The sequence below is a fragment of the Lycium ferocissimum genome, chromosome 1, assembly GCF_029784015.1.
Source record: "Lycium ferocissimum isolate CSIRO_LF1 chromosome 1, AGI_CSIRO_Lferr_CH_V1, whole genome shotgun sequence".
NCBI lineage: Eukaryota > Viridiplantae > Streptophyta > Magnoliopsida > Solanales > Solanaceae > Lycium > Lycium ferocissimum.
In genome coordinates, this window is record NC_081342.1 from 42,886,375 (window position 1) to 42,899,258 (window position 12,884).

At 40.1% G+C, this 12,884-nt stretch overlaps 1 protein-coding gene across 1 annotated transcript; it reads left to right on the forward strand.

Annotated features, from left to right (window-relative positions):
- Positions 1-10,654: 10,654 nt before the first annotated feature.
- On the forward strand, positions 10,655-11,542 carry LOC132064509 (uncharacterized). Its single transcript, XM_059457511.1, has 3 exons — positions 10,655-10,875; positions 11,056-11,143; positions 11,300-11,542. The coding sequence occupies exons 1-3, from the start codon at positions 10,655-10,657 to the stop codon at positions 11,540-11,542; spliced, it is 552 nt and encodes a 183-aa protein (XP_059313494.1).
- The last annotated feature ends 1,342 nt before the right edge of the window (positions 11,543-12,884 follow it).

Genomic DNA, 12,884 nt, shown 5'->3' on the forward strand with positions numbered 1-12,884 from the left:
GTACCAATCCTATGTAGTCACTATGATGGGTTATGAGACTTAGGTTGATTTCATGATTCTAGATATGATGGACTTTGAAGTTATTTTGGGCATTAGTTGGTTATTCCTGTACCATGCGATCTTGGATTGTCATGCCAAGACGGTTACTTTAGCGAAACCTGAGATTCCTAGGTTAAAGTGGAAGGGTATGGTTAGTCCCGTGCCTAAGTGGATAGTGTCATTTCTTAAGGTGCGTCGGATGGTTGAGAAAGAGTGTCTAGCTTATCTTGCTTATATTCGTGATACCAGTGCCGAGACTCCTCTACTTGAGTCGGTACCAGTTGTGAGAGAGCTTCCTGAGGTGTTCCCTACTGATCTTCCTGGTATTCCTCTGGAACGGGATATTGATTTCCATATTGATGTTGAGTCGGGCAGCAGGCCTATTTCTATCCCTCCTTATCGGATGGTCCCAACAGATTTGAAGGAATTGAAAGAATAGTTGAAAGATTTATTGAGCAAGGGGTTTATTCTGTCACACCCCGACCTTACTAGGGTGTGATGGGCACCCGACCCTTATTTAGGGCCGAGCGAACCCTCAGACTCTTGCTGCACATAAAATCACGTTAAACTTTTTTTTTTAAACCAAATGAGATAAAATTCATAGCAAAATTTTTTTTCCGTAAATATTCTTTCTCGTAGCCTTCAAATCGAACAAATTTATAATCATACAAAATCAATACTTAACCCGGACCGACACATCGGCCGACGGAGCCGCTTACGGATCGACAACCAACACCCACGACGCCGTCCGCAAAGTCTCTAACATAACTCCGAAATCATAACAAACAAACTCGACTTGGCGACCCTCGGGAGAATGGAGCTTGCCATCTCGTTGGAACATCTTCTATGATAACTTCAGCTCATCGGGAGTACGCGCGGCATGAAACGCGGCCCCCGTAGACGACGGGGTCGGTACGGAATATGTGCGAGTACGTAAGGCATGCAATACAGAGAAACAAAACTATAACTGAAACAGACAGAACTATCAGGTACATACGTTACTCAGAATAGCAGACGCTTACCTCCCAGACGCAATTCATACATACCTGTTTCATATGCTAAAAAGTATACAGAAAATAAATGAATCAACCAGTATACCAAAATGCTTATTTTGCAATCACCGATCGCATGTCCGAAGAGGTGCGGAAAATACAGAACGCACGGGTGATGTCACACGTCAGACGGGTACAGATTGTACGAATATTCGGATAAAATCATATATCGGACGGAATGCCGAACACGGATTATTCGTATTGCATCATATAACGGACAAACTACGGAACATACGGAATGTTCGGACATCGATATATATCGGACGTACGAATGCACGGAATGCTCAGATGATATTATAAACCGCATATGCATAAAACGTGTCCCGACCCTCTGATAAGGGACTCGGTGAATAGGATCATATATAGCAGACTCATATGTCATATATGCAAATAACGTGTCCCGGCCCTTTGTTAAGGGACTCGGTAATGTAGAATCATGCAGATCAGAATCCTGTACCAAGTATACATATCGTGTCCTGGCCCTCTACTGCGGGTCTTGGTGGATAATATCAAATGCCATCCTGGCCGCCTTAAACATACACAGATAACGTGTCCCGGCCCGCAAGTACGAGGGACTCGGTGAACAATGCAGTGAAATGCGCACGAGAACATGTCCTGGCCCGGGACTCAGTGAATCAGAATCATACCGTAGAGTACGCACGAGAACATAACATGCCCTGGCCCGGGACTCAGTAAAAGATACATTAAAGCCATGCACGAGCAGAGTCGTGAGAAACCATATGCATATAAATCCAGACTCGATGGATACGTACACTTACCGACATATGAAGATGCAGAAGCAAGTTTCGGGTCCTTCCGAATTGGTATCAGGAAGTTATGGACATCTGAAGCGCGGAAACCTCTTCGGACTTTTCAAGCGATCCAGATTGTGTATGAAGAACATTAAAGCTTACGAGAGAATGTTCATATCAAAATACTTGTATCAAATACTTATTTCACAACACTTATATCCGAATACTTATATCAGAATTTCTATTTCAGAATATTTACATCAGAGTGCTTATATCAAAATATTCATATCAGATCATTCGTGTCGGAGTGTTTATATCCGGATAGTCAAACCAAAATGCTCATATCTGAGTTACCAGATACTTATATTAAATTCGGAACGAAAGTCAAAGGTTTCCTTAGTTATCTTACGGACATAAGGCAAATAGAACAGTACAATTAGGTCTCGGGGATTGTGGGCCCACCTCGGGTCAGGTCGGGTAACAAACATAAAAACATGGTCATTATGTCTCATTAGACTATCCTCGAAGATTTCAAGGCACTCCACTTTCGTTTTCAAAGGTTACGGACGTTTGGACATTTCTTTACAATAAAGCATAAATTAGTTAGTTCAATTCTGTTGAATGAATAGTAACTAAATTCAACCTCAGACTTCTAGAATTGGAGTGGTCCCCGAAGCACGTATTCAAGCTTATTACATCTAGGACATGCCAAAGAGAGAAAGGGTAAGCCTTACATACCTTTTCCGCTTCTTAAGCTTCTCCAAATTCGAATCCCGTTTTCTCCAAAATCTACAAATGGTCATGTTTACCAATTGTGAGTTGTAGCTTCCAAGAGTTCAACTTAAATTCATGTTTGTCTACCGAAATTTCATAAAGCATTTCCCCTATACATATAGCATCCCCGAGACTTAGCTCGGCCCAATATATCAACAACAACAACCCAACAACACAAACAATCATTATGAAACGCAATATAGCATAACTAGTCTTCTTTTCTTCATAGTGTCACAACTTCTACTCCAACTTCATACTTTCAACTAATATCAATATTTTCCATATCCATTAACTAATTCAAAATTATTCAAACATATTTCAATAATATTCCAACAATATTCACGAATTCAAGTATTCCCGCCAAATGCCATATTCCATCCGAAACTTCTACAAATGCGACAAAACTACTAAATCGCATTATTTTCCTCCAAATTTATTAATGACAACAATAATTCTCATTTTTGAATCTTACTTCCACAATTACATAAAATCTTTATTAAAATCACATGATTTCCCATAACAACTTAACAACCAACCTTTCATGCTAATATGGACTTACATCACTCCAAATCCACCAATCCACATAACAATACACATTTAGACTTCACTTCCATAATTACATAAGAACTACATTAAAATCACATAATTTCCTATAATCATTTTCAACAATTTTCCATACCAACTTGAACCATTTTTCCTCCATTTCCATCACAAGGCTTCAACAACACAATTAATATAACAAATAAAATTTTAATCATCCCTTTCCATGCATACCATTTTCGGCCATACATATATATATGTCCATAACACAAAATTTTCATACTCACATTCCATTCCACAACACCTATATATATTTTCCAAGACAAAAGGAGTAGAATCTTACCTTTTTCTTCTTATCTTCTTCACTTGTCCAAAGTGTTAAATCGACGAAACAAGCGGTCCATCTTCCGAAACAACTATACCACGTTGTAGAGGACTCTTGAATTAGTAGGAATACCACAAGAAAATAATTTTTGGAACAAGATTTTAAGGGGCTAAAATTCCATGGTCATGGCCGAATGGCCTTATTTCTTTTGCCCTTCTTGTTTTGCTTTCTCTCTTTCTCTCCAATTTCTTGAACTCAAATGAAGTCTTCTCTCATATATATAATTCTCTTAGTCATGTGAGGGGCACATGCCCCTCTCTAGATTTTTCTTTCTTCTCTTTTTTTTTCTAGAATTTTCTTATATTTCTCTAGAAAAGATGACTTATTTTGTCATCAATTTTCATTCTTTTTCTTTTCCCTTTTTTTTTTTTGAACCTTCATGAACTCTATGTGAAATTCCCATTTTGCCCCTCGACTTTTCTCAATATCACCATTTTGCCCCTAACCTTCCACATTATTTCCATTGGCCATTTTGCAAATTTCTCTTTTTACCCTTGGTCTTTCTCAATATTTCCATACCACCAATGTTCATAAATAATATTCCTAGCAACTCGCACATTAAAATAATTCTTGAAAATGATCTTGTCCCTAACTTGCCACGACTTTCTCGAATTATCCGAATGTATGAAGTACGGGATATAACATCCTCCTCCCCTTTAGAACATTCGTCCTCGAATGTTCAACTGATCTTATGGGGTGTCATAATACTCAGGAGGATCCCTCTTTATAGTTGTCCTTTTTCTTCATACTCATTCTTGCTAAGTCCGATATAATATATTCTCCCCCCCTTTTTAAGGGGCTCCTTATACACTAACAGTCTCCGAGTATTCTTTACTCGATTGAGGCCTTCTTGTACCGTGTGTTACTAGGACATACGTGTCCACTAATATGGCCACAAATGAGCATCATACACATTCATATGTATATACATAGTTATTATTAACTGGCCCACAAAATACTTCCAAACGTCGTTCAAGCCTATCCTAATTCCAAAGCCGTAGCGTTCTTCCTGTCCCTTCTCTATTCCAATCTGTTGCGTGCTAGGTGGCTCCTTTTATAGTCTCCAACCATCTTGTACCTTCTATTGTCCCATTTGTTTCTTGGATCAACATTTGTGAAAATTTTGGCATACTTCCCGGGGGTCACCCATCATGAAATCGCTCCCACCGAGCACGCTTAACCCAGAAACTTTGGTGGGATTTGGTGCCTTAATGCTGATATAATCGCGTCCACTTCCTCATATGCCCTTTACTACATAATCTGAAGCCAGTCAAAGTTTCACAGATTCTGAGACATTTTTATAACACGTCCTTTCTTGTGCAATTACCGTTTTGCCCTTTTCAATCTTCCATATCACCTTCACAAATTCTTATCATTCAAAATCTGTACACCGCAAATGCTAACAATACCTTACAGGGCATATGGCTACATATCACCTTCTAGCCATCCAGAACTTTCTGTTTCAGATAACAGAACAAATATTTTCAGACTTGCCCTTGTACCCTTTCCATATCGTTACTTGCTTCCTTCCGTCGTATGTAAGGCTTACATATGGAACTTCATTCTTCTATGACTTGGCTCTATCGCACGATCTATGACAGAAAGAAGGTCAACAATTCCTAGATGCCCCGTAGCCTCCTGTTTATAAATGTGGCGCGCTTCACACCATAAACAGGACTCTACCGGACACGACTTTGCAGACAACCCCTAGGACAGACCTGCTCTGATACCACTTTGTCACACCCCGACCTTACTAGGGTGTGATGGGCACCCGACCCTTATTTAGGGCCGAGCGAACCCTCAGACTCTTGCTGCACATAAAATCACGTTAAACTTTTTTTTTAAACCAAATGAGATAAAATTCATAGCAAAATTTTTTTTCCAGAAATATTCTTTCTCGTAGCCTTCAAATCGAACAAATTTATAATCATACAAAATCAATACTTAACCCAGACCGACACATCGGCTGACGGAGCCGCTTACAGACTGACAACCAACACCCACGACGCTGTCTGCAAAGTCTCTAACATAACTCCAGAAATCATAACAAACAAACTCTGACTTGGCAGCCCTCCGGGAGAATGGAGCTTGCCATCTCTGTTGGAACATCTTCTATGATAACTTCAGCTCATCTGGGAGTACCTGCGCGGCATGAAACGCAGCCCCCGTAGACAGGGGGTCAGTACGGAATATGTACTGAGTACGTAAGGCATGCAATACAGAGAAACAAAACTATAACTGAAACAGACAGAACTATCAGGTACATACGTTACTCAGAATAGCAGACGCTTACCTCCCAGACGCAATTCATACATACCTGTTTCATATGCTAAAAAGTGTACAGAAAATAAATGAATCAACCAGTATACCAAAATGCTTATTTTGCAATCACCGATCGCATGTCCGAAGAGGTGCGGAAAATACAGAACGCACGGGTGATGTCACACGTCAGACGGAGTACAGATTGTACAGAATATTCAGATAAAATCATATATCGGACGGAATGCCGAACACGGATTATTCAGATTGCATCATATAACGGACAAACTACAGAACATACAGAATGTTCGACATCGATATATATCGGACAGCATACGTAATGCACGGAATGCTCAGATGATATTATAAACCGCATATGCATAAAACGTGTCCCGACCCTCTGATAAGGGACTCGGTGAATAGGATCATATATAGCAGACTCATATGTCATATATGCAAATAACGTGTCCCGGCCCTTTGTTAAGGGACTCGGTAATGTAGAATCATGCAGATCAGAATCCTGTACCAAATATACATAACGTGTCCCGGCCCTCTACTGCGGGTCTCGGTGGATAATATCAAATGCCATCCTGGCCGCCATCCCCGTATCATCATAAACATACACAGATAACGTGTCCCGGCCCGCAAGTACGAGGGACTCGGTGAACAATGCAGTGAAATGCGCACGAGAACATGTCCTGGCCCGGGACTCAGTGAATCAGAATCATACCGTAGAGTACGCACGAGAACATAACATGCCCTCCACACTCTACAACACACCGGACTCGGTATGAAAGATACATTAAAGCCATGCACGAGCAGAGTCGTGAGAAACCATATGCATATAAATCCAGACTCGATGGATACGTACACTTACCGACATATGAAGATCCAGAAGCAAGTTTCGGGTCCTTCCGAATTGGTATCAGGAAGTTATGGACATCTGAAGCGCGGAAACCTCTTCGGACTTTTCAAGCGATCCAGGATCGTGTATGAAGAACATTAAAGCTTACAGAGAATGTTCATATCAAAATACTTGTATCAAATACTTATTTCACAACACTTATATCCGAATACTTATATCAGAATTTCTATTTCAGAATATTTACATCAGAGTGCTTATATCAAAATATTCATATCAGATCATTCGTGTCGGAGTGTTTATATCCGGATAGTCAAACCAAAATGCTCATATACGAGTTACCGGATACTTATATTAAATTCGGAACGAAAGTCAAAGGTTTCCTTAGTTATCTTACGGACATAAGGCAAATAGAACAATCTGCACAATTAGGTCTCGGGGATTGTGGGCCCACCTCGGGTCGGAGTCGGGTAACAAACATAAAAACATGGTCATTATGTCTCATTAGACTATCCTCGAAGATTTCAAGGCACTCCACTTTCGTTTTCAAAGGTTACGGACGTTTGGACATTTCTTTACAATAAAGCATAAATTAGTTAGTTCAATTCTGTTGAATGAATAGTAACTAAATTCAACCTCGGACTTCTAGAATTGGAGTGGTCCCCGAAGCACGTATTCAAGCTTATTATATCTAGGACATGCCAAAGAAAGAAAGGGTAAGCCTTACATACCTTTTCCGCTTCTTAAGCTTCTCCAAATTCGAATCCCGTTTTCTCCAAAATCTACAAATGGTCATGTTTACCAATTGTGAGTTGTAGCTTCCAAGAGTTCAACTTAAATTCATGTTTGTCTACCGAAATTTCGGCAGCATTTCCCCTATACATATAGCATCCCGAGACTTAGCTCGGCCCAATATATCAACAACAACAACCCAACAACACAAACAATCATTATGAAACGCAATATAGCATAACTAGTCTTCTTTTCTTCATAGTGTCACAACTTCTACTCCAACTTCATACTTTCAACTAATATCAATATTTTCCATATCCATTAACTAATTCAAAATTATTCAAACATATTTCAGTAATATTCCAACAATATTCACGAATTCAAGTATTCCGCCAAATGCCATATTCCATCCGAAACTTCTACAAATGCGACAAAACCACTAAATCGCATTATTTTCCTCCAAATTTATTAATGACAACAATAATTCTCATTTTTGAATCTTACTTCCACAATTACATAAAATCTTTATTAAAATCACATGATTTCCCATAACAACTTAACAACCAACCTTTCATGCTAATATGGACTTACATCACTCCAAATCCACCAATCCACATAACAATACACATTTAGACTTCACTTCCATAATTACATAAGAACTACATTAAAATCACATAATTTCCTATAATCATTTTCAACAATTTTCCATACCAACTTGAACCATTTTTCCTCCATTTCCATCACAAGGCTTCAACAACACAATTAATATAACAAATAAAATTTTAATCATCCCTTTCCATGCATACCATTTTCGGCCATACATATATATATGTCCATAACACAAAATTTTCATACTCCACATTCCACAACACCTATATATATTTTCCAAGACAAAAGGAGTAGAATCTTACCTTTTTCTTCTTATCTTCTTCACTTGTCCAAAGTGTTAAATCGACGAAACAAGCGGTCCATCTTCCGAAACAACTATACCACGTTGTAGAGGACTCTTGAATTAGTAGGAATACCACAAGAAAATAATTTTTGGAACAAGATTTTAAGGGGCTAAAATTCCATGGTCATGGCCGAATGGCCTTATTTCTTTTGCCCTTCTTGTTTTGCTTTCTCTCTTTCTCTCCAATTTCTTGAACTCAAATGAAGTCTTCTCTCATATATATAATTCTCTTAGTCATGTGAGGGGCACATGCCCCTCTCTAGATTTTTCTTTCTTCTTTTTTTTTTTCTAGAATTTTCTTATATTTCTCTAGAAAAGATGACTTATTTTGTCATCAATTTTCATTCTTTTTCTTTTCCCTTTTTTTTTTTTGAACCTTCATGAACTCTATGTGAAATTCCCATTTTGCCCCTCGACTTTTCTCAATATCACCATTTTGCCCCTAACCTTCCACATTATTTCCATTGGCCATTTTGCAAATTTCTCTTTTTACCCTTGGTCTTTCTCAATATTTCCATACCACCAATGTTCATAAATAATATTCCTAGCAACTCGCACATTAAAATAATTCTTGAAAATGATCTTGTCCCTAACTTGCCACGACTTTCTCGAATTATCCGAATGTATGAAGTACGGGATATAACATATTCATCCTAATGTGTCCTCGTGGAATGCACCGGTATTGTTTGTGAAAAAGAAGGACGGATCCATAAGGATGTGCATTGATTATAGCAGTTGAGCAAGGTCACCATCAAGAACAAGTATCCCATTCCCAAGATTGATGACTTGTTTGACCAGCTTCAGGGAGCGTCAGTGACTTGAGATCCGGGTATCATCAGCTTAAGATTTGGACGGAGGATATTCCCAAGACATCATTTCATCCTCGTTATGGTCATTATGAGTTTTTAGTTATGTCCTTTGGGTTGACAAATGCCCCTGCAGCATTTATGGAGTTGATGAATGATGTCTTTCGACCGTATTTGGACTCCTTTGTGATTGTATTCATCGATGAAATTTTGATCTACTCTAGGAATAGGGAGGAGCATGAGAGGCATTTGAGGATTGTTCTTGAGACTTTGAGGAAGAAGAGGCTTTATGCTAAGTTCTCCAAGTGTGATTTCTGGCTTAGTTCTGTGGCATTTTTGGGGCAAGTGGTGTCCAAGGATGGTATCATGGTTGAACCACAGAAGATTGAGGTTGTTCGTGATTGGGCAGGCCTACTACAGTTTCAGAGGTTCGGAGCTTTTTTGGTTTGGCTAGTTACTATCGATGATTCGTTGATGGATTTTCTGCTATAGCATCTCTCCTTACCAGATTGACCCAAAAGGCTATTCCATTTCAGTGGTCAGATGAGTGTGAGGCGAGCTTTCGAAAGCTCAAGGCCTTGTTCACTTCTGCTCCCATTTTGACTCTTCCTGTGGAGGGAGAGGGTTTTACCGTGTATTGTGATATGTTGAAGTTGGGTCTTGGTGGTGTTCTCATGGAGAAAGGGAAGGTCATAACCTATGCTTCCAAGCAATTGAAGGTGCACGAGAAAAACTACCCTGTTCATGACCTGGACTTAGCGACGGTGGTGTTTGCTTTGATGATTTGGAGACACTATCTCTATGGCGTGCATTGTGAGGTTTTCACGGATCATAAGAGTCTTCGACATATATTAAAACAAAAGGATCTGAACATGAGCCAACGAAGATGGTTAGAGTTACTCAAGCATTATGATTTGTCTATCCTTTATCACCCGGTCAAGGCCAATGTGGTCGCGGATGCCTTGAGTGAGAAATCGGTGAGTATGGGTAGTCTTTCTTGTCTCTAGATCAGGGAGAGGCCTTCGGCTGGGGAGATTCAGAGTTTGGCAGATTCCTTGGTTAGGCTTGATAATTCTAAACCTGGAAGGGTTCTTGCTTGTGTGGAGGCGCGTTCTTGTTTATTGAAGCTGATTCAAACTTAGCAGTTTGATGCTCCAAAGTTGTGCAAAATTTATGATAAAGTGTTGAAGGGAAAGGCTCGTAACCCAAGGCTTGATGAAGAAGGGATTCTGAGGATCAAAGAACAAGTGTGTGAGCCTCTGACTGGAGATTTGACTACTTTGATTATGGCGGAGGCTCACAGCTCGAGGTATTCTATTCACCCTGGTGCTATGAAGATGTATAGAGATCTAAAGCAACACTATTGGTGATGTAGAATGAAGAGGGATATTGTAAAGTTTGTGTCTTGGAACTTGAATTGTCAACAAGTGAAGTGTAAGCACCAAAAGCCTAGTTTTCTCAGAGGATGCCCATTCCTGAGTGAAAATGGGAAAGGAATGACATGGACTTTATGGTAGGGTTGCCACGGACTTTGGGTAAGTTTGATTCCATTTGGGTGATTGTGGATCGTTTGATTAAGCCAGCTCATTTCATTCCTGTTTCGAGGACTTATACTTCTGAGAAGCTGGCTAAGATATACATTCGTGAGATTCTTCATTTGTATGGAGTGCCCATTTCCGTTATTTCTATTAAAGGGACTCAGTTTACCTCTTACTTCTGGCAGTATTTGTAAAAGGAGTTAGGTACTCGGGTTGAGTTGAGCACAACATTTCATCCCCAGACTTATGGTCAGTCTGAGCATACTATCTAGGTTTTGGAGGATATGTTGAGAGCGTGTGTGATTGATTTTGGTTGTCATTGGGACCAATTCTTGCCTTTGGCTGAGTTTGCTTATAATAACAGTTATCATTTGAGTATTGAGATGGCTCCGTTTGAGGCTTTGTATGGTAGGAGATGTCGATCTCCCATTGGATGGTTTGATTCTTTTGAGGTGAGGCCTTAGGGTATGGACTTGCTTAAGGATTCGTTGGATGAAGTGAAGATTATTTAGGCGAGGCTTCTCACCGCTTAGAGTCGGCGAAAGAATTACGCGGACCGGAGAGTTTGTGACTTAGTGTTTATGGTGGGTGATGGGGTCTTGCTTAAGTTTTCACCCATGAAGGGTGTTATGAGGTTTGGAAAGAAAGGAAAGTTGGGTCCTCGTTACATTGGCCCTTTTGAGATCATTCAGAGAGTTGGAGATGTTGCGTATAAGTTAGCACTACCTCTTGGTTTGTCGAGTGTTCCGGTGTTCCATGTTTCTATGCTCAAAAAGTATGTTTCAGATGGTTCTCATGTGATTAGATGGAATTCGGTGATGCTTGATCAGAATTTGTCCTATGAGGAGTAGCCGATTACAATCTTGGACCATTAGATTCGCAAGTTGAGAGCGAAGGAAATTGCTTCTGTGAAGGTTCAGTGGAGAGGTTGCCCTTGTGGAGGAGGCTACTTGGGAGACCGAGTTGGATATGAGGGTGAGGTACCCTCAACTTTTTAATGCCCCAGGCACGTGTTTTCCTTTTTCATGTCTTTGATGTTCGAGGACGAACATGTGTTTTAGTGGTGGATGATGTAACGAACCGTTAGGTCGTTTTGCTTGCTTTCGTGTTTCTGCCTATTTTGCTTTTGTGAAACCTCCCTTTTGCTTGTTTTGGGAATTTGCTAAGTTAAGTAACCTTTAACTGTTAGGTTGACTTTAGGCATCTTCGGGGGGTAATTGCGTCTTCTGGGATTTTTATTGGTCCTGTTAGCTTCGGCACGTCAATTATAGGTTGTATGAGTGTTTGGTTCAGTTCCCAATGGTCTTGGGGGCATTTTGGTCATTTGGTTGGAAAGTTGGTTTTTGCCCGTTTGGGTTGACTTGGACAACGAGACCTCTTTTGGAAATTTCAAGCGCGCGAGTGAGTGCTTAGCGCATTTTTACATGTGTCTTCATATTTGGTTTGTCTCTAGGAGGCTCCGAGAGAGTCTCGGGATTTCGGGTGATGGAAGTCAAAAACCACTTGGTTGACCCTAGTCCGCCCTTGCGAAGGGTTTCTCGCAGGTGCGAGTACCCAGCAGCGAGCTGTGCTCCGCCGCTGTGAGCTTTTGGCACTCTGGGGAAATGCGCCGTGGCGAGGTCTCTTCGGCCGGTGCGTGTTCGCCAATGTGAACCTAGGTGCGCAGGTGCACAGATCGCTGAATACAATGTGATTCTTTTAGTGTCTTTTCCCTTAGCTTTTCATTCAAAACCTTTAAGCCTTGAGAGCAAATTTTGAGGAGATTGAAGGAGTTCCTAGAAGAAGACCTTTGGGTAAGTGTTCTAATTGGATATTTTGGTTATTCCATCTAGTAAGATCATAATCCATGCTTAGATGTTGATTTTTAAGAGTAACAATGAATGGTTTTGGAACTCAACTTAAGAATTTGGGGTTTTAGAAATTGAGCATGAATTAGTGATTATACTCTTAGATGATTAAACAATATTAAACAACAATATACAATAACCCATTAATATTCTAGGATTTTCTTGGTATTTGTGTTCTACGCTTCAATTCCCATTAAGGGTCTTTGATTGAAACAAGAATCTAATATGACCATTAAGCGAAGAAAGTTAGTGATTAAGGCTTACCTTTGATGGAGAATAGTGTCCTAGCCTTAGAAAGTCGCCTCTATGCTCTTGGGAACTATTTTGGGGATTATGAGAAGTGTGG

Bases quoted from the DNA above. Each gene is read 5' to 3' on its own strand.
- LOC132064509 (XM_059457511.1), top strand. From the start codon at position 10,655: ATGGACTTTATGGTAGGGTTGCCACGGACTTTGGGTAAGTTTGATTCC. The intron at 10,876-11,055 runs GTATTTGTAAAA...TTATAATAACAG, and splicing joins TTTACCTCTTACTTCTGGCA to TTATCATTTGAGTATTGAGA. The intron at 11,144-11,299 runs GTGAGGCCTTAG...GTCTTGCTTAAG, and splicing joins GATGGTTTGATTCTTTTGAG to TTTTCACCCATGAAGGGTGT.